General features: G+C 37.7%; 1 protein-coding gene across 1 annotated transcript in view; it reads left to right on the plus strand.

Moving 5' to 3' along the window:
* Positions 1 to 99: 99 nt before the first annotated feature.
* Positions 100 to 22,798, plus strand: part of LOC104491586 (cullin-4A-like) — a gene marked incomplete at both ends in the record, with an annotated part of 27,283 nt that continues 4,584 nt past the window's right edge. Inside the window, 10 exons of the mRNA XM_010134037.1 lie at positions 100 to 331; positions 4,795 to 4,898; positions 7,117 to 7,186; positions 8,884 to 8,957; positions 10,472 to 10,634; positions 12,457 to 12,546; positions 13,896 to 13,978; positions 16,932 to 16,999; positions 19,608 to 19,726; positions 22,285 to 22,477. Coding sequence (XP_010132339.1) covers positions 100 to 331; positions 4,795 to 4,898; positions 7,117 to 7,186; positions 8,884 to 8,957; positions 10,472 to 10,634; positions 12,457 to 12,546; positions 13,896 to 13,978; positions 16,932 to 16,999; positions 19,608 to 19,726; positions 22,285 to 22,477 — 1,196 coding nt within the window. The remainder of the gene's footprint in view (positions 332 to 4,794; positions 4,899 to 7,116; positions 7,187 to 8,883; positions 8,958 to 10,471; positions 10,635 to 12,456; positions 12,547 to 13,895; positions 13,979 to 16,931; positions 17,000 to 19,607; positions 19,727 to 22,284; positions 22,478 to 22,798) is intronic.

Below are 22,798 nucleotides of genomic sequence, written 5' to 3' on the forward strand. Positions count from 1 at the left end.
CCCGCGGCGTGTGCGGGGCGGGCGGGCTGAGGGGCCACCTGCACCGTGCAAAGGTATGGTCGCCTAGGGCGGAGTTCGTAACTCTCTCCTTGTGCCAAGCTTAAACGGCCGAGCACGACATGGCTCGGCAGAAATTAATGAAGCAGGGGGAAAAGGGTTGGCACAGGACTCCCACTGGGCGGCTAGTTTTCAACTACCTGTATCCTCCTTCACAGAAAGACCCAGATTACCAGATAATTATACTCAGGACACCTGGCAGAAACTACATGAAGCAGTGGGAGCCATACAGAGTAGCATTTCTATTAAGTACAACCTTGAAGAGCTCTACCAGGTAAGGCACGTAAGGGTTTTTTCAGTTTAACAGAAAAGAAAGTGAACTGCTTTGGGACTTTCACAGAGCTACACATGTAACATAATGAGATTTGATTTGTTAAAAGCTAATTATATTTTCAAAACTGTTTGATCCGTACTCTGTTTCTAGTCAGTTCGCAGTTTTTTATATCAGTCCCTTGGAGAGCTACCAGAATCTGGGCCCGTGAAAAAGCAGTTTGTGTTGGGAGACATGGAATGCTGTGCCTGTGCAGGGCCGAGATTGAAGTCTCTGTCCACTCAATACAGTGTCTGCTCAAGATGCTGAAAACAGGGCGTTGAGCTCACTGAGTTATGCAGATACATATTTTATGATGATTTCTGACTTGTATTTGCTATCTTTTGTGAATAGTAATGTTGAAATATTTGTTATTATTAAATAATAACAGTTGGACGTCAGCATCAGTACCCTTTGGGGAATTAAAAAGGGTCTTGGTTGAGCAGGCACCAGACTGTCAGTTTACCTGTGTTTCAGGTTACATTTTTGTAACCATCAGGATATTAACTTCTTTTTATTGAAATGGTAAAAATGTGTTTCTGGAACATCTGGACTAGCAGGGCAGGGTCTAGGGAGGGTAAAAGAGAAATACTCATCAGCCGTTTCTTTCTGCTTTCTCTATTTATATATGGCTTAGTTCTATAATGTTTTAAATGTACATGCTTTGAGGTATGTAACAGAAGTAGTAATCTTTTACAGTGGTGGTGTTATTAAAAAATTAATGACGTGCTAAGTTATGCTACATAGCTTAAGTTAGGTATGAGTCTTCTGTGGGTGCAGATGTTTGATGTGGATCTCATTGCCAGATCAGGTCTTCAATCATTATTATGCTCACCTCAAATTTTCTGAAAGTTCAGTTGAAGTAGGTTTGATGTTGTCTGCAAAGTGTAGACTGAGGAGGAGGAGAAAGCCAGCAGTCTGAATTTGGTCCATGCTCTAGAAAATCAGAATGAATTTGAGAGTTGACTTATTTGTTTCTGTGATCTGTTAGGATATATAATATATGGGTCTAAAATGGCTGATTTTGTAAATGCATATTGACTTAATATTAAATAGGTGACTTGACCGTGATATATTAATCTCTTAATACTTGCAGGTTCACAGAGTTTGTGTTGCATTTTATGGTTTTAAAGTCAGCATTTGAAAAATCCTGCTTTTTCATGCGTATCTAAAAAAAATAAATCCCAGAAATGTTTGAGCGTTACCTAACTTGTTTTCAGAGGCTCAGAAATGAGATTATAGTGATATGGCTATGAAATCACCAGGGTACAGACTTGAGTTTTGGCAGAAGAGGAGGAGAGAGATTTCAGATAAACTATGAGGGGATAACTGTACTTCTTGCTTTTTCTGTTTGTTTGCCTACTTGTAAAACCTGCCCAAGGCCATTGCAATAATCTTTAAGGCAGCGGTGCCAATCAGCAAGATTTCTGCACAGTGGGCGGTGGCGGTCAGTGTGCCTCTGCTTAGATAGGTACTTACTCTCCTGCCAAAGGAATAAAAGATGAAGTTCAGCATCTGTTGGAAACCTGATCTGTACTTACAGATGGTTTTAACTGCCTGTGGTGAGCACCGAGTCATCCACAAGGGAAATTTTTCTCTGTGCATCAGTTTTGGGGTTTTGGGCATTTTTTTTTTGTTTGTTTGGGGTTGGTGTTTTGTTTTGTTTTTTGAGCCTTTATCTGGCATTATAGGAGGAAGTGAGAGGCCTACCAGAGTTCAGTGTGGTGAACGGGATGGTGTACCAGCCTGTCCTTGAACTTTCTGATTTATTTATTTAATTTGGCACAGTGGCTGAGGAAAAACTGAAGAACAATGACAAGGCTTTGTGGGAAGCCTGAAGGATACTCCTTTCCAGGCATTAGAGGCAGCATGGGATCAGGCATGAAGGTGCTTGGCAAAGGCATAGTCAGTGAGCAATGGGAGGGTGGCAGCCAATTTTTTGTGACTAAAATAGAAATGATGCCTGGGATTGGTGGTAGATTGCACAGGTTTTGATAGAAGTAGCTCATACTTGATGGGATAGAGGAAGTGGAGCAGTGGAAAGAACTGTTGAGTGAGGAGTGAGTGATAAAAATAATGGAAAAAGAAAATTCGCTTTGCAGCAAGGTCCTAAATAACCTGAAATGGGGCAGCACTGCCCTTCTGGAGGACATAGAGTAGGACGGTGTAGTAGTGAAGGGAAAAAAAAAAAAAGTAATGAGAGTCCTGACCTGACTTTGGAAGGATGGATAGAAAGGGCTATGTCTTAGGAAACAAAACGAACTAGCTGCAAAATGATTATGTGTGCATGCTGTTTGTTGAAGATGTCATTTTGCTTATCTGTTTTAAGACCAGATGAAAAAACATAACATAGGCACAGTGTTCGTTCGTTTGTTTGCTTTCTGTAACGTGCATCAAAACTGAGGAAGCCATAGTTGATATGCATTTAAATTAAATGGCATCAGGTAGGTTAGAATTACTCCATGGGGCTATCTCCGAGAAGCAGATTCACTTTATGTTTTGAAAGACAAACTCGTCAGGATGTTAGAACCTGTAGAGGAAATAATATAAGAAGTGGCAATAATTTGTATGCTAAATGTTAAAACAGAAGACTCTGCTCAAAAGAAGCTATTAAAAGGTTGATTTGAAACAGAACTTTTACTAGATTTGTGTAGGTGAGGAGTATAAAACTGTTTTCTTTCTCATATCCTTGTAGATGTGGTAATTAGTGTAACTTTTTTCCGAACTAATTGCGTGCAAGACAAATAGAAGTAAAATAAAATTTCTTCACGAAAAGAGGCAGCAAAAACTTGAAAGGTGAAGGAGTAAAGGTTTTGTGAGCCCCAACCCCATCAAAAAAAGCAGAAACAGCTAGTAAAGGTGGCACTGAGGCAGTACAGCTGCAGTTTGAAATACACTTTAAGCCAGCACTGTTGCCCAAAGAAGCAGCTGTACCTTCACCCTCACCTCTCCCTCTTGGCCCATGCACTTGCTAGGCTATGTGTTTGGGTGATCTTAAAATGAAAGAGTGAAGAACATTTATTAGTGCTTCAACAAAGAGTTACGTGGTGGTATTAGGCACCATAATGTTTCATATTACTAAAAAAAGCTAAAATTTGGGGGAACGCTGAGTAACTCCCAAGCACCAGGAAAATACTGAAACCTCATCCAATTTAATTGATGCCATCAGAAGATTTGTCAACAAAATGTAACACTATAAATCCTCTGGAGCACAGGGAAACATTCTGGGGTCAGTTTTAGCTGCCCAGCTGAAATAGTGCTGTAAATATTATGCAGTGTTTTCTGCAGTATCACCTCATAGCAGAAAGGCAGATGACATGAAGTTAAAGACAGCTGAATTTTTAGCTCTGAAAATCATGTCCAACTCCTTTGGATAATTTTGTGTGAAGTACTGAATGCCCAAAAATACTTTGTGTAAACTTTACAGTTCTCACAGAATTTTTGGCTGTCTTCATTGTGATTCATTTCAGATGCTGTAGTCTATTAATAAAATAATTTATTGAAATACAGCAGACAAGTTAAAATAAAGTGTGCCTGGAACAAAGTCTAAATATAGGCAGCGGTATCAAGCGAGACTGTTTTCTCTTTGGCATTCTCATTGAGTTTCTTATGAGGAAAAAATGTTAGTGTAAGACAACGTAATTACTGAATAGCTGAACAGCATTCTAGAGATGGCTGGAGTTGTCTCAGCATAGTCTAGGTCAGCTGCATAACAACTCTGTTTACCTGAATATAGTAACCACAAGAAAGTTTGGTTTGAGGCAGGATCTGTCCACTATGGATAAATACTCATCTGAATTCCATGAGGTGCCAATAAATCAGTTTGAGTTTTTATGTAAGGTTAATGTGGGGGTTTTGCTGGTTTATTTTATTATGTTTCCTCTCAGTTTACGTACCTTGGCATGAGTGTGTGATTCAGTGGAAATACTTGGAAAGAAAGAAGTTAATAAAATGGCAGGAAAGCAGCTACATTAATTTACCATTTAGAGAGAATGGTTGAAATCTCTACCTTAGAGTTATTCAGAAGTGAAAATATTTAGTCTGATTGTGTTCCCTGCAAAAAAGTGTGTGTGCGCCAGTGCTGGAGGATGCACAAAATGGACCTACAGAAAGAGTTCTGCTCATGAGCACTATTCAGTAGTGTTCAACGGCACATCTGAAATATGACCCAGATAGTGATGGTGGACCTTGTTTGTTCGTGAAATCTAGCAGTATAAGGGACCAAAATCAGAAAGGAATCATGAAGTCTTAATTTTCCTACATAGTTTGGATAATTTCATTTTGATGTTTTGGTTTTGTGCACAGCTTGGACAGATAGTGCTGGTATTTTTTTTCCTCTTTGTTGTTGGCCTTGATTACACAAGGCACAAAAATCTGAGGGTTTTTCTTTTTTTTGTCTCATTCATAATTTTTTTTTTGGTTTTTAGGCTGTTGAAAATCTCTGTTCTTACAAAGTCTCTGCTACACTGTACAAACAGCTGCGACAAGTCTGTGAAGATCATGTGAAAGCACAAATCCTTCAATTTAGAGAATATCCTTTTCTCATGAACAGAAATTGTTAGAATCTTTAGTTAAATTCATTATTTTTTAAAACAACACTTTGTGAAAATTACACCAGTAATTGCCAATGTCCTAAAAAGGTTCTTTGAGCACTTACATATTTTCAAATCAGACATAAGCAATGTTAGTCATCTGGGTGAGAAATTTTTGTGTACCGGTCAGTAGCATGCTAATAACAGTTATTATTTTAATAGGAGTGCAAATTTTACACCTAATCTAGATTTGAATAGCACTATGAGATTTATCAGGAGATACGGATTTTTATGACAGGTGAGTAGTGGAGATGCTTACAGTAGCAATAGTTTGAAAAAAAATCACTGCAGTAATTTTCAACAACGATGTTTTCTGTGAAGAATTGTCAGATACCAGGTACAATAACTCCTTGTCAGCCAGAATGTGTCATGGAGGACCTTTAGGTACCTTGGGACCTTTTTAGGTACCTTGGGACATTCTTGGGAGAGAGCTCTAAGTTCAGATCGCTTGACTGTCTTGGGACATGCAGAAACTTGAAGTTTTGTGCTAAATTTCCCCATGGTTTTCTGAAGTTACATTGCCGGGCTTTTTTTCTGGCTGAACCGGTCACAGAAGTGCCTGTAGATCTCTGGATTTTTGGGTGCAGCCAGTCCTGTTTTCTGAATCCAGTTGTGCTTTGCATGCTGGGACTGTGTTTTATGAGATAGTTGTCTTTTGTGTAATAGCCTCAGGACTGCACTTGCTCGGGATAAGTAGAGTCTATGCCCACCTGGCTGTCCCCGCATTCCTGGAGAGTGCCTCAGCAGAGGCAGATGCTGGAAAGTGCCGTACTGAACAGATACCACAGTGCTTTGGGTGGTGGCCTGTTTCCCAGGTTTCTGTATGTATTTTATTAGCAGAAGATGGTAGGTTAAAATAGAAAAGAAGCAAGGGATTGGGGCCCAGAAAGAACCTGCTTTCCAGGTGAATGCCTTAAAAGTGCTTTGGATTGTAACTCTCAGTTTCTCAGTTCACTGCATTCCCCAGGCAGGTTCCTACACTCATAAAGATGATCTTTATTTTTCCTTTTTTTTTCCCCCTGTTATCTATCTAAATCTCAACACGGTTTTGAATTGTATGTTTGTGTGGGTTTTTCTTTTTTGAGGTTTTTTGATTTGTTGGGGTTTGTTTTTTGGTTTTTATTTTGAGCTTTTTGAGTTAAGGAGTCTGGCTTCTGTGTAGCATATAAGAAAGACAGATACATAAATCACCACTGCGAATTCACCTCTTCTATGGCATGTCATTTTTTTCATTAGATATATTTCAATGCATTTAAAATCGTGTCTAACTAAAAAGTATGGTAGTCAGTACGGTAGTCTTTTAGATATAACGTCTCTGAGAACCAAATCTTACAGTCTGCTTTAAAACAGTGTACAGTCAATCATTTTTTGCATCCCTGCCTTTTCAAACTTCAGGTGATCTTCTGAAGAGATGTTTTAAAACTGATGTTTTAAAACTTTGCTTTCTCCCTGCCCTCTGACAGAACTGGTGGTTTGGAGAGTTGAGAATTTTATATTTTACAGGTATACCACTTTATATCCCAAGGACATGAGATCAGATTAATCAGATTTTGCCAGAGCGAGTTGGAGATGACACTGTGCAGGAGAGGAAGGTAAAGCCACATTTGGATTTACTCGTATGACGTATGAAAATTCTGTTATTTGTAAGTAACAGTTGGATCTGCTGTGTGATGAAGAGAACTCTGTGGTTAGGAGGACCTGGAGACATATATGAAAAGAGCAGTGTTTGGATTTGTTGAGGATTATTTAGAACTGTAACTGCTTTTAAGAGATTAGGGTCACTCCTGTTGTGCACAGTGTGAACTCATTAAACAAAATAAACCTTTCTATTCCTCTCACCTCGGTTGGTGACAAGGTTGGTTTTGACACTAGTGGGATTTCTTGTTTAAATCTGTATCAAAGTTATACAGTGCAGCCACTAGATGGTATTACTGAAGAGCAGTGAGTGTTATTCCTTAAAAACATAGGGAGGCCTTTTGGAGAACTGCCAGCCCCTCTGTTCAGCAGAAGCTCTGCAATTAACGGTTTATCCCTGGGCAGTCACGGTAACATCGGAATATCCATGGAGCAGCTTTGCTTAATGGCTGGCAAAGATCATCTCCAAAATCTGTCCTCAAAAGATACTGGCAAGCTAGTTTTCCTTAACAGGTGCTGTACAGATTCTCTGGATAGTCTTTTATTTTTAAAGAAGATAAATAAATGCTGGCAAGATCATTGCAGACAAATGGTAAGTTGAATGTTCAGGGTACATAATCCTTGAGGTGCGAAATCTGGCAAAAAGGAGTTTGTCGTGGTTTTAACTTGGGACTGTGTTGCACCTCCTCCTCCCAAGTTTCAGCATTGCTTTTCGCTTTCCCTTTTGCTACCTGGGGCAGTTTTGTTGTTGAAAAGTTATGCTCTGTTGCGTTATCTGTGACTTTCATAAGTTTCATATGAAGTTGGAATATCACTCAAATATATTCAACCCTGTTTTCTATGGGTGGACAGAAAAACTAACTAGGCTGTGCTGAAATTGTTTGCTGTTTGTAAGTTTAATTGGAGAATCCACAATGCTTGCTTTAGGTAGCTCCAAGAGCTAGGTTAATTTGTGGCTTCGTTGTTGTTGCAAAGCAGAGATGATTATCCTGACTATAGAGCTAAGAATCAGGAAGATCAAAGAATTGAAATTCTCTCTCTTTCTTTCGGTCCTCTGTCCTCTACCTCCAAAATGAATTATGTAACAGAAAAGAATACTCTCTCAAAGACACTTTATGTGAATTTTCCCTTTAATAATGCATCATTAACATTCTGAACCAGTGTTTTACATTGAATTTTTATTGCATTGTCACTTAGCTTTGGCTATAGATGCCCGAAATGATCGAATTTCTATTTTCATTCCTCGAATTCACCCCTTTCAATTATTTTTATCTGAAAAAAAAATGGAAAGCATTATAGGAAATACTCAAAACAAATTCAGAAGTCTGATGAAAATAGAGTTGAAGTTTATTGCCTTGAAAATGTATTTTAAACTGGACCTGTGTTTTTATTAAAAGGCTTTCATTGTGAACTCTGTTCATTTAATTACTTTTGATTTTTTTTTTTTTTCTTAAAGCAACAACCTGCAGCAAGTGGCTTTCTCGCCCATGTGCTGAGTTAGCACTTGTGGTGTTTAAGAAAAAAAAATCAGCCTCACTGATCTTTAATGTGCTTAGTCAGAATCTTGAGAATTCCTTCAGAAGCAGTGGAATATTTTGGGGGAATAGTGTGTGAACAGCTGGAGACAGAAATCTCTGTGGCTGTCCTGAGGATAACTTAGTTACTGACATCCTGAGTTACATTAATGCTAAACTGAAAGCTGGGCAGCCTTTTTATGAGCAAAGTTAAAATTGTATTTTGAGTGTGAAAGAGTAATAAGCTAAAAACCCACCTTCTTCTACTTTAATTTAAAAAAAGGATGTGTTTTTATACCTTCTTTCCCCTGTTATAATTAATGTATCTCTTATTTTTCTCATGAATTTTGGCAGCTAACTTTTATTATGAAAGGATCTGTTGCTCAGCTTATTACTGTCTCTGCTTAAAGTTTCTTTTTTTATAAAAAGGAAAACCATGGCAGCGTGTTATTTCAGGGTGTTTACAGAATGTCCTGGTGGTACTGCTTGAATGACATATGTATCTCAGTAGCAGTAAAACTCATACTAATAAAGGCTAATAAAACTATTTAGGAGTTTGAAAACCGTCATGGATGTACTTGAAAATACTGCTTAGTAATAGTATTAACATCAATAAATTACATACCAGTGGCTGTACAAGTCACCATAAAAGTTGAAAATTCATACATCATTAATTAAGGTGCCTGTCTGTGATGTAGTTTTTCAGAAGGTTTTTTTATGATTTAAAATACCACATGATGGTGAAGAGAAAAACATTTTCTTTATATATTTTCAGATTATGATCAGAAGCATTTTCTTATTTTTGGATCGTACATATGTACTTCAGAATTCAATGCTTCCTTCTATATGGTAGGTATCCATGTAAGTATTCCTCAAATCTTCAGAGTATGAAAAAGGTTACAAAGGTTGAAAATAAATTTTTTACATTATATTTGACCTGTGTAGTAGGTCTCCAAAATATTGTGTTAATTTATGGAAATATGCGTGTCAGCGTATGCATGTGTCAGTTCCTCCTTCCCCAGGAGTGTTCATTGTAAAGTGAAAGAATAAAAAGGTCTGTGTACCTATGCTTAAATGTCAAAGCTTATCTGTTGCTGTAGTCGTCACAGCCTGTGTGAGGCTGGCTGTGTGAGGAACTCCTCAGCCCAGCATTACTTTAGGTGCTCCTGGTTTTGACAGAATTGGATGCTTAAACTTCTTGATCTGTTTCTTTTTTTTAAGTAAGTCAGATACACTGACAAGGTGCAGGTCATCTTTCCAGCACTGGCCTCCTGAGAGCCACCACCTCTGACTCAGAGCATTGAGATGCTGTTGCTGTACTTTCAGCACACCAGAGTCACATCTTTGGGCATTCTTTTTTTAAGCATCTTTTCTGAGGGGCATTTTATATCATTGCTCAAGTAAACAAACCCAGGCTTTGATGAAAATTTCTGGTGTCGTTACTTCATCTAAAGCAAAACAATGTGTAGGTAAAGTACTGAAATAAGAGTGCGCCTTTTCCCTGCCTGGCTGGCTTCTGTGCTCTCAGGAGTTCCTCAGGCTGTCGGAGGAACCTGGCATCCTTCTCCCACCACTTGCTTGTCCTGTGGACATCTTTCTTCCTGACCTCTATAGTAGTTTTCCTTCAACTCTTCGTGTTACTCTTCCTTTTACTAAACACTGTTGAAGAGGTCTGCTCATACTTTGTGTCTTCTACTGATACTCGGAAAGTTCCATTTATTCAAATCCTGATGCACATAAAGAAGTTGGAGGTAATAAGTTTTGTCTAAGATTCCTCTGTTTTCCTTGGCCAAGACAATGTTTGGCCAAGGAAGACGATTAACAATTTTTTTTTTTCCTTGGCCAAGATAATTTGCTTCTTCATGGCATAGAGGCACCATTCTTCATCCTCTTAGAATGAAGCAAGAATCTGATACAGGTGATCATAAGGTCCTAAGCATACAGAGATTTCATGCTTTTGAACAAAATTTATGACTTACACACATATTGACTTATCCAGGGAATGTTATGTTAAGATATATGTTCAGTTTTTGTAGGTTTTTTGTTTGGTTTTTTTTTTTAATAATAGTAATTTTTTTAACAAACTGGTAATATTCTTGTCTATTATGTGGAATACAAACAGCGCTGGTCACAGCTGAAGTGTATGTGTCTGGTAGCATGTGGCCTGATTTTTGTGATAATTCTTATTATAGTTTTCTTAGTCGATGGTGTCAAAAAGAATATACACATCATTAATATATTCTCTTTCTGTATAACATATATACACTGTAGGTATTTTATATGTATTCATGTTTCTCAAACTGAGATACAGATTTTTGAAAAGAATCAACAGTGTGATTTATTAATTCTCAATATTCACACAGGGATATGGGGCTAGAGTTATTTAGAAATCACATCATTAGTGACAAGCAAGTTCAAAACAAGACTATTGATGGAATCCTCCTGCTGATTGAACGAGAACGAAATGGTGAAGCTGTGGACAGAAGTCTGCTGCGGAGTTTGTTGAGCATGCTGTCTGATCTGCAGGCGAGTACAGCAAACTTCACTCATAACAGCTATGTTTAGAAGCAGGGTTTGGACTTCCTTAATTTGTGTGTTGTACAGAAATAGTTTTATTCTTCTAGTAAATGTGTTGCAAAATGTAGCTATTAGATTGATAACATTGCTGCTTCTTTGCCTGACGTGCAATCTCTTATTGTCTGTTTTTAGATGAGACCTCTTTGCCTGTTTTCTGTAGTAGAGGTAGCGGCCTGCAGACTCTTAGCGCAAGTCTTTTAGTATGTGCAATATTTTGTCTGTCTTAATCACTCATTTTTTCATCCTAATGCTGATTAAATGTAGGAACAAAAAAATACTTCCTCTGTCACTCTAAAAAGGTGTCACGGATCCTGGTCTGTATCACAAAAACATCACTGTATAGGAAACATCTTAGCAGAGGTGCCAAGGATAGAATGGGATGCAAAGTTAAGGGCAAGGTTTTCAAATAGATGAGGTCAACCTGTAATGTACTGGTACTTTCTATTAGCGTAGGTGCTAAGGAACCAAATAGAGTGGAAAAAATGCTGTGCATTTTTTGACTTTGTCATAGGTTGTCCTCTAGTTGACATTGCAGCCTTGTGTGATGTGCAGTAAAACTTAGGAGCTGTGGTTCGTTCTTAAAAACTGTTGAGGTGTCCCGGTTTGGGCTAAACTTCCTGGTTCCTTTTTCAAACCGCGACATGAGGTTACTCTGTTCTCAAGTAGTATACAGTGTTACGGTACTGGGTGAAGGCTTAAAAAAGAGTTTGAAAAGGAGTACCGTATAAAACTGCTCTTTTTGGTCAGGCAGCTTTAACTTCATGTTAAACCTCCTGAGTTTCATCCATAACTTTCTCTAGAGTACCAGAAAAATCAATAACTAAATATTCTGTTCAAGAAAGAAGGCAAACTTCTGTCAATGATATGGTCTGAATGCTTGTCAAGCCAGAGGTGTCAAAGTTTGCATTGAAAAAAAAATAAAGCTTCTAAAAGTCTTTAAAAGAAAATATCAGAACGTAGTGAGTTTTACAGTTTTGCTATATGTTTTGGAAGAAATACTTTCTTCTATTCTTCCATCGCACTGAAGGAATTGCTCCTTTTTCTTTTCAGTAACTGTCTGTTACATGTTATTCCTTAGCTACCCTCTCCAGACTGTTTTAACTATTTTATACAGCTGTCCTTTCTAACTTACCTCCTTTCTATACTAAGCTGTTAATCATTATGCAGAAATTTTTTTGTCTGTAATTGTCATTGGTGCCCTTTTTTACACACCTTATTCCTTTCCTGGAGAAAGAGAGTTCATTATTTTGTATAATGTGTTTTTCCTGGGCCACTGAGATAAACCTGGCAGATCTGAAGATGCATTATTGAGCATATTATTATTTACTGATGAGAATTACCTGATTTGTGCTAATGTTTCACTAGCTGAAAGTATTTTATTGTTTTTTTGCCACAAATATCAGTGGGAGTCTTGAGCTCAGGTGGATTGAATGTCATTTGCTGTGCTTTGATGTTGGGTACTGGTGATGGGCTGTATGCTTCAAAGAGAGCTCTGTCAGTTTAGATTCAATGGTGTGTTTCTGTCATCAGTACTGACTGTAAGTACTGATGACTGACTGAAACATGCTATTGCTGCACTGGGAGGTCAGTTCAGTCTTTCTAAAATCAGCTGACAAACGGATAACTTCTGCGTTAATGTAATATTACTCTGACACTTCTCATAACTATGTTGCTGCCTTGCGATTTTACTTGCGTCTCTATGTCTGACAGCCAAAATATGCTACTCTTACTGGCAGAATAATGTAACTAACTAAATTAATTTCTTGAGCAGGTTTACAAGGAATCCTTTGAACAGAGGTTTCTGGAAGAGACAAATTGCTTATACGCTGCAGAAGGCCAGAGATTAATGCAGGAAAGAGAGGTAGGTGCATACTGTGGATGATTGTTTTTATGTTATTTTTATCTGCTGTGGGATTAGATGAGAACTTCTGGTATTGCTAAGTTGTATTAATGTTCAATGAAGTTCACTGGTTCCCGTGTACACACATACACATTCACGTGTTTTGATGTGGACTGCAGTATTATATCAAAGGGAAGAGACTCCGGATTGCCTTGGTGATTGAAATGTGTAATTAAGAGTGGAGAAACTCAGTGTTGTTTTATGTGGCTAAAGTTACACTACCAGAAAGTTGTTTCCATATAAAGCTTAAAGGTGAGCCATCAATATTATTTTTACCCAAGAGCTGTAAAATTTCCACTGGCATTATTTTACTACGTGGTTATTCCTTAAGGAAACTGTTTCCTTTTTTACTATTTTATTATATTTATTTTCCTGTTTCATTTCTTTTCCTTATTAGTTAAATAGACTTAAGGTACTTTTTGGTTTTGTCCTCTTGAGATAAAACTATGCTTTGCAGTGGGCAGCCTGCAAATATGGTTATCTCTGAAAATGCATGTGTTTCTTGTTGGTCTAAAGTACAGAAGACCACCTTTATTAATTCCATTTTAACACTGGGTAACTACAAACATTTTGAAAATGCATGTTTATGTTGCACTGAAGGAATCCTTATGTCTCATCCTGCTCCATTCACCTAATTTCCTGGTGTTCCGCTGGAATCTGCGGTGAAATGCTTTGACACAGATTTTGAGACCAAGAGCCTTCCTGCTTTCATATGCCTAGTAGAAAACTGGAAAAACACAGAGTAAGGCCCTAAATTATATGGTGTAAACATGTACATACTTCATCCACATCTATGTATCTACATGCATATACATGCATGTGTACATATGTGTGTGTGCATACATGTACATTTATGTATGTGTGCATAACTGGTTTGATAATTTTAAGGCTGAGTTTCATGCCTGTGTCGAAATATGTGCTTAATGTGTTAACTCTCCATAGGGACAGATACTCCACTGGAGAGACTGCCATTGAAATAATGTGAACTATATGGTTCACACCAACTGAAAATGTGCTCCGTGATACTTCAAGGGCTAGCTTAGCTCAGAAGGGATTTGAGAAAAAATTAACTTCTTCTGAAAAATACTCAGATTTTTGCTTTTTCTTTCTTTCTGTCAGGTGTGATTATAATACTTTGGATATTGATTAATAAAAACATAGATTTTATAGTACGTAACACCGCTCTGGTGGAATAGTCCTTTACAGTTTGTATTCTCTTTAAATTTATAGTTTGAAATAATTGTCATGAAACAAGATTATATGTCTTTCATACCTTTGTAGTTGAACTTGACATTCTCATGTCTTGCTAGGTCCCAGAATATCTTCACCATGTTAGTAAACGTTTGGAAGAAGAAGGAGACAGAGTAATAACATATTTAGACCACAGCACGCAGTGAGTACAAATATTGTGATTCTTAGTGTAAGTCAAGCATCCTTCATAAAACAGTGTGATTATCTGTGGTCGTAGAGACATAGAGATTTTTTTTCTGCATTGTCTTACAGATGCTATCTTGTTGACAGTGCTTATGATACAGCTTGGGTTTTTTAAGACTTTCTTTTTATCAAAACTGATTTCTTTAAAATCAAAATGTACTTTGAGTAGGAAGGGAGAAATTTATCCAGGAAGATTTATGAGTGTGTAGTGAAGTTAACAAAACATTATATAAGAACTCACAATTTCCATTATCAAAGTAGCAGCTGTTTTTAGCTATTCATGTTCTGATAACAACATTAACCACAAATCCCTTGAGGGAAAGAAAGACTTACTAGGCAAAAAAAAAAAGAAAAGAAAAGGTTACATTATGGCACAGGATAGAGGACATGAACATCATGTTAAAATATATGGAACTATTTCTATGTAAAAAGTTAAAGCACGTGTATTTATTTACTCAGCTTAATAGGTTGATCTCAGTATGTTTTTAGTCTAGATGTACAAGTTCTTGCTTTGAATCTTGTCCTTAGTTAAAGGCTTAGAAACCTACTTTTAGGAGGCCTCGCACTAATTTCCTTTCTTTGCATTAAGAAACAATGGTTCTTAAAATTAGTGCCCTTGAGTTGTCCTCAGGTCATACTGTTTCTCCAGGTGTGCACAAAAAAGGATGTTTAGTTACTGGGTTTGATCTTGAGATGGAAATGATACTTCAGGACAAAACTGTCATGGGAAACACCATTCAAAATACTTCAAACCAGTCTTGTGCAACACATGAAGAGTGTGTTGCTGCAGCCCACAGGAGGATTTATTCAGCCCATCAGTACATGCCGTTCTGGACAGCTGACCAGAACAAGCGTGTCTGTCTGTCAGTCAGTAGATGACAGAGGTAGATGATTTTGAGGCCATACAGAAGGTATCTCCCAGCTCATTCATTAACTAGCAGTTCATTAGCTAGATAAATACTCATCCTGTCTGCTTGTTGGGAAATAGTGCTCTGCCTCTCAGTCTCAAGCAGATGAATTGCCCTTACTTTCTCTGTAGGCAGAATAGGTTTTCCAGGGCAAAGGATGGTATTTCGTAAAACCTTGGCTCCTTCTGCTGCTAGGGACAGTCAGCAGCTGTAGAGAGCAGCAGCTGGAAATTTCAGGGAATATGGAAGTGACATGTAAATGACCATATGTGTTAAAACCAAGGGTCTGTCTTAACTGGTAATTCATGTTTCCTTGTGACCACTGAAGGGAAAGAATAGAGAAAGTATATATGATGCTGTGATACTGTCATAGTATGTGTATGTTTTCATCTCAGGGGATTTTCTGAACCTGATGTGGTTTGTCTGTTTGGATCTCTTCCAACTACATGCACTGTCTCACTGGGATTCACATAACCTTTTCCATTTGTGCCAGCCTTTGGCAGATGGTTTCACCAGTGCACTACCCACCACGTAATAAATTACCTCTTTTGGTTTAAGTTTGGCTCACAGTACCATCAGTTATGACCCCTGTCCTTGCATTGGAAGGGAAAGCGATCAGTCAGTTTCCTTTTACCTTTTCCTTGCCTGTCAGTGCATTGTATTCCTGCTAAGTCATCTCTTCCCAGAAAGAAGAGTCATAACACATGCAGTTGTTTCTCTGGTAGCTGATGCATACTTTGACCGTCCCTGTTACCTTCTCTGAACCTTTCCAAATACCAATTTAATCTCTTAGAGATAAAGGGACTACAAAGGCTGCTCTGAAAATAATGCCTCCTACTTCATTATGTTGGCCCACGACGTCAGAGGCTGGTGTTGGTGGTATGGCAGTGGAGGTTGAACCTTTCTGCCAATATTCCTTTAAATTCTGTTGCCGTGGGGCATACGGCAGCTGGCGAAAATGCACAGCTGGTGGTCGGGACTATGTCAAATAACAGTGGTTTTTTGCTGAGAATTTGGTCTATCAAAAATAGTGTTACTATGCTCTTTCTATCTGTTGCAGTTTCCATGAAAATAAATAGTAAATAGGAGGCATTATTTTTGGAGCGACCTACGTAAACTGTGTATTGTATGGCATGTCATTAATGGGCTCTTTCAGGAAGGGTGGTGTTTTAAGCAAAGGTACTGACATAAAGTGGATGCTGCTATGTAAAAGGCTTCTATCAATCCTAATCAAGAATCTTTCTTCTAGAAAATCTAAATGAAGGGTCTGAGAACCTGTTTTATAAAACTTAACCCAGAAAGAAATGGTTGATCTCTTATTGTCATATTTTAAGCAGTGGTAGAAGTTTAACCATTGCAGTTAATGCTCTCTTCACATTTTCAGGCATTTCGTTGTTCTTTTAGGCTATAAGAGGAAAACTTGCCATTATTTTTCAGTCCTGACCAAAGTAAATCTATCAACCAAGTATTTCATTAATAGTAAAATTAGTAAAATAGTAAAATAGGGAAAATTCAAAGGCAAATCTAAAATGTTTTGCAAATTTGAGTCATGCGTTCTAGCTCAGTTCATGTTTATGTAGGCGCATAACACCATTTGATAAAAAGTTTTTTTGAACATCACCAGCATGTATTGTGTTGTTTTGGAGTTCAAATCCTTGGAGGTTCTTGTTTTGTTTTGTACGTTTGCTTGTTTGATTCCAAGAAAAAAATCAATTTAACTTTTTTTCCAGAAATGTTTTTGTATTGATTTTTGGTATCTAAGCTTCTCTCTTCTACTGTGTAAGAACTTGCTTTTTAGTATTCAAGCCTGAATTCTTTTTTAATTACTTATGTGGTTTATTGTTTTATATCACATATAACATTTCTGTCTTAATTTGTAGCCTTGTTTTAAGTAGGAAATTTTTTTTTTTTTATTACAATGTAAGTTATTCACAGATACACTGCGACAGCGGGCAGTTCTCCTATACTCTAATACTTCTGATACACTTTTCTTGCCTTATTTAGGAAACCGCTGATTGCTTGTGTGGAGAAACAGCTACTAGGAGAACACTTATCAGCTATTTTGCAAAAAGGTAATTTTTTTCATGCTCTACAATAAATATAAATTTCACAGCTTTTATTTAAGGAAGTATATTAGTCCTGAGAAAAAAATCCCACAAATACAGAAAGCCAACCCTACGACTGTTACACCCACTGTGACGAGTAAATTTCGTATGTGGAAACAAGTATCTGAAATATAACTCCATATTTGTGAAGGTATCTAAACCCCCTAAATCTCCTTTTACTTGCAGCAGTGGCCTTAGGAATTAAACCCTTGGAACTGCTTATTTCACAGAATTATATAAATGAGAGCTGCAGGTCCTGTCATAGCTTCTTCTATGTGATAACCACACTCTCAAGTGCAATAGCTTCACATGTTCTTGAGATTATATCATTCAAGAATTGTGAGTTATTGGAACTTAAAACGTTCCAAGGCAACAAACTTTTATATGCTTTCGTCTGTATTTTAACTTTTGTCTGGCAATTTCAGATAAGAGCTTCAGTCTTCTTAGGAAGTCCTTATTTGCACATGAGTGTCTTCAAATCACCATTTTGTTGTTCCTGTTAAGTTCTGAAGTCTCCCTTTTCACTGCATTTCTGGGTTTGGTCAGAATTCCCTGATCTTTTAATACTTTAAATAATCCTTTCATTTTCTTGCAGTACCATATTTTGGGGTTTAGATCTTCTTGCAAATTGTACTCATGTCATTGTTTCCTTTTCCACTACAAAATAGATGTCCCTAGTAGTCTGGTATCATCGAGCTCCCTCACATCCCTTTGTTAATGCTTTCAGGTTGTTAATTTATACCCCTTTCATGTCTTTGTCCTCTTTAAGGATAAACAAATGCTCACGGTTTTGTCTGAACTACTCTGGGAATAGGTTATTTCACTCTTTTCACTACATTTGTAAAAATAAACATGGTCACTCCATCTTAGCTATTTTTAAGCTTATCATAAACAGAAGGTAAGAGTATTTTTTTATATATATGTCAATTTTGCTTGCTCTTTAATTCATATATTATTTTTAAGTAACTTTTCCAGTGACAGAGTTTTTTAACAGTTGGCTTAACCATAAAGTATGTGGTCTTGTTTTAACCTGAACTTTTTTCTCGTTTATATTCTGTATGTAACATCCATGTAAATATGGAGAGATTTATACATTTTTCTAGTTACTTCTTTTTAGGACTGTAGCATCATTGCATCAGCTTTTGCGTTTTACATCTGCATGTGATGTGGTCAGTTTGATACAGGGGGAAATTAAAAAGCTGACAAAAAAGTTGCATTACTACAACTGCTATTGACTAGATACCAGTGATTTTTTCATTGTGAGTATAATAATATTTTCCAAGGCCGTGGGAGTGCTTTCTGAAAGTACTGTGAAGACTCGTGTCAGAGGATTTTCCTTGTATCTCTGTCTTTTGTCAAATATATGATGAAATATTTTTTTCAGTCACATAGCTCATATGCGAGACGAAGAAGGAAGACTAAACTTCATGATACAGGTTATAATAAAGGAGTTAGTGTATTTTCATCCTTTAATTGAGTAGGACGTGGTGCTTACGTGCGATGGAATGGGCATTTCTTAATTCCCCACTCAAAGCCAAAAGAACACCAATCACATGTATTCAAGTAATTGCATTCTGTTGTCTTACATTTAAAGTATGTCCATTCTTCTGTTATCTTGAAAGTTTAGGAAATCTCAAAATACAGGCAAAAGTTTGCCTCTCATCATTCTTGACCACTGGTTGCCTTTCTGAACTTGTAAGTTAAAATATTCAGAGAAAGTATTTTTAAGATGAAGACTACAGTAGGAAATGGAATAATCCTTTGTAATATAATACCATTTAAAAATTGGAATTAATGAAGTCTATTTTGTGAAGGACAATTGTACAATATCAGCTGCTGGAAAAAAAAAAAGTCATAAATCTCTGATGCTACCCTTTCTGTCACTCAAGCCTTAGTCACCAACACCAGACAATGAATCTCTGCTTACACTGGAACTGCATTCATCATATTCTCAAACATAAAACTGTATACATTGTTGTTATATGCTTCACGTTTTGCCTTGAACTTCACTTCTCCATTTATTAGTCCGAAGCTTAGTCTCACGTAGGGTGAATAGATAGAGGCAAAAGTTGTTTGGTAGGAATTTGTAGTCCTGTGTTATTCCATCAATATGAGCGCAGACAGTTCATAGCATGTTCTTAATCTAAAAACTGGCTCACTGCGCTCCACAGAAAAATCTTGTAAAGTATTTATCTTTACTCTAAATTTGGGGCAGTTTACGTAGGTTACTGTTTTCTGACATTCTTTAGAGGTTCTTGAAAAAAACTGTACCCTTCAAATCAAGCACTGTTCATAAACATTCTTCAAAAGACTTGGTCAGCACCTCGTTGGGAAGGTACTTCAGTTGAAATCTAGTTTTAAATATTATACCATAAATTGTTTCAGCCAGGGGACATGTTAACCATGAAGACACCACTTGCTTTCAGAAATTTAGTCTTAAAAGTTCTTACTTTTTAAGTGCACTGGAGGGTCTCGTCTTTTGATGTATTTCATAGAGATTTTTCTAATGCATTTCTGGCTGTATTTACCCAACTGTATTCAAATTTGCTCTTTCTTCTAAATTAATTTTTTTTAGGACTTGATAACCTGCTCGATGAAAATAGAATATCGGATTTGACCCAAACATACCAGCTGTTCAGCCGGGTAAAAGGTGGACAGCAGATCCTTTTGCAACATTGGAGTGAATACATCAAGGTATTTCAAAGATAGCAAAATTCATGCTGTTACCATATATTTCTTCTGCCCAAACCAAGAATAATACATAGGTGTATGCATAAAAATTCTGTTCTGAGCAAATATGGGGAGGGATGTTAATGCTTCCCCCTCTAAAACAGTTACATGATGAGAAACAGCAGCACCAAAGCTTTGGGGTTAAATTCCTACTTGGAAATAGGATTCCTTATAGGTTTGAATGTTACACAAGAAGTTATTTAGGTTTCCTTTGGTTTTAAATAGAGCCCCATGCACTTGGGGTTGTAGAGTGTGCTGGACTGTACTGTGTGTTTGTGTTTTGCCACAAACACACTCAAGTGTTTTTACATATCTGCAAAATCAGTGAAACATCAGAATGCAGCTATTCTACTGCCGGTTAGCAGTGCTACCTGTAACCAACTACAGCAGTGCTAACGAATGTTTAAGTGATTTGGAATGGAATACTCTTCTTGAAAATAAGCCATCATCAGTATGTATGGATTTAGATCTTTCAGGTTTGTTTTGCTGGGTGTAATTTGCAGTAGTGCGGTGCCCCAGAGAGGTTGCACTCTAGAGTTCTTGCAAGATGAAAGCAGGAAAGCTTCACAGAAAATATTTCTCTCTGGAGTTGATAATTCCTGATGTAGTGGTTCTCCCCTGATGCGCCTATATGTTCATCAGCCTGCAGGACTAAGTGCTCAACATTAGTTCATTTTAGAGCTGCATTCCCTGCACACCACTGTCTGGAGATCCTGTGGTCCCCCGGTGTGCAGCCATCCCTCTGCCCTCCAGAACCGAGATGGAGTTTGCTCTACAGGGTGTCATCTTAGTGTCCCCATATGCAGCCCATGGATCCATGGGCAGCTGAGCCAGCTGAACAGCTTGGCTGAGAAAGAAGGCTGTTTCTTCCTACCTCCCAGATCACGCATCTGACTTAACCCTTGTGCTGCCTGCCACTCTGTAGGCTCTTTTGTCATCTGTTTTAATGCAGTACCTGGGCAAGGTCAGTTTTATGCCGGGTTAGCAAGCTACAGAAGCTCACAGAAAAGTCCATGTGATGGCCTAAGGAAAGAAGCAGGAATTTGGGACAGGTGTGAATAAGGGAAGGAGGACCGGAACCTCTCCTTTCACAGCAGCAAGTTGTTAAGTTTGCTTATCATATCTTAACGTCTCACGGAATCAGACTGTTTATGACTTTGTTTTTAAAACTTTTTTTCAGACTCAAAAAGCTAGAAATAATTTTCTATCGTGTCAGTAATTCTCTTCCTTTCAAACATTCTGTATGACAGAATGCGTTAAAGTGAGGCTTCAAGAGCTTTTAACGTTTATCTTATAAGCCAGTGTAAGAAAGAGCATGCTGAGTTACTGGGGTGTAGGTCTGTGCTCTACTGTAGTCACCTTTTTATGATTTCAGGGGTGCCACTTAGCTTTCTGTTTCTCGGTTTGCCATTTGCAGAATGGGGGGAATGCCCTGCAATTTATGAACATAACCAATAGAGACTGTGGAATGTTCAAATGCTGTGTTAATGAAGGGGAAATTGTCCTAAGCGTAAGACACAATAGACTAGAGGATCTTCAGAGGACCCTTCCAACCCAAACCATTCTGTGATGCATGTAGCACATCTAAGGACCTTGGGCAGCCTTGTATTTGCCTTCACTCTGAAATATTACTTAAGAAAGATCTTGATGAAAGATCACAGTGGATTAATTACATATTGAAGTGAAAATTCTGAGGTTTAGGAGGTATTCCCCCATCTCTCTTTGACTGTTGTTGGGGCTAACGTATTTCAGTTGATGAAAATATAACAATTTCATGCTGTGTTGCTGTTACTGTACAGATGTTCCTCTTTCTCACCCTGGAAATCTGATCATTCTGTCTAGGGCACTGATCAGTATTACTGAGCAATTATAAGTAAGTTGTCTGACGGGTTAAAATCCTCCCTTAGAGGATATTTTGGTTCGCAAGGCAAATGGTATTGTATCTCTAACTTTAAGATAATAAATGTAGGAGGATGGAAAGAAAGTCAAATCTGTGGCTGCTTCTTGAGAATGGGGAAGTTTTGGTGTATTATTGCAAGTGAGGTAGGGTTTTTTTGCTTCTAAGCCCTTGCTGAAAGAGGAATTTTGGGACGATGAGCAGTGGTGGGGTGTTTGTCACCTGTCCAGCAATAGCGCCCTCTAGTGGATTTCAGAAAAATAGCGCGAAGTTTTCCATTACACTTAACGTGTCTAAGGCAGTTTCCATATAATTTCTTTCACATGAATCATGTAGTTCTATATGCAACTGTAAACTTGCACATCATACAGTCATGTCTACTGTGTATTTTTTTAGCTTTTGTCTTAAATGTGTATAATCTTTAAATCAAATCCATTAATGTGTGTGTGGGTTTTTATTTGAAATTTCAATGCATCTCATTTTTTTAAAACTTGAAGTCACATAAGTAGCTCTGTAAAAAAAAAATATTCTTTCTAATGATAAATTTTATAAAGGTAAATGTGTTTGTTGGGGGAGATAGGTAGCATTCTAAAGTATTTTATTATCAAAAGTGTTTGTTTTACAGAACTTTGGGACAACAATAGTGGTTAATCCTGAAAAAGACAAGGATATGGTGCAAGAGCTACTAGATTTTAAGGATAAAGTGGACCATATCATAGAAGTGAGCTTTCAGAAAAATGAAAAATTTATAAACTTGATGAAGGAGTCCTTTGAAACATTTATCAACAAGAGACCAAATAAGCCTGCAGAATTGATAGGTACACAAATATTTTTCTGTAAAATATTTCAAAACTCTATAGAAAGCATGATAAGATGATGCTGCTGAGTGTGCTAGTGCAATAGTGATGCAGTACGCATTCTGCTTTAGGAGACTCGTTCTTGGGATACAAGGCAAAAAGTTAACCTGGGAGTACTGCGGGTTCGAAAAGCTTGGGTGTGCTCTTAGGTGTGTGCGCGGTGTCCTGACAGAGCATGCCAACTCCTGCTGTCCCTGCGGTCTGCTTCTTGCACGGTGCCTGGTGCTAACAACTGCTCAAAGAGCATAGTGCTGATGCTATGAGTGGAGTAAATGGTTAGGG

This window comes from Buceros rhinoceros, unplaced genomic scaffold, assembly GCF_000710305.1.
Source record: "Buceros rhinoceros silvestris isolate BGI_N320 unplaced genomic scaffold, ASM71030v1 scaffold22440, whole genome shotgun sequence".
Taxonomy (NCBI): Eukaryota; Metazoa; Chordata; class Aves; order Bucerotiformes; family Bucerotidae; genus Buceros; species Buceros rhinoceros.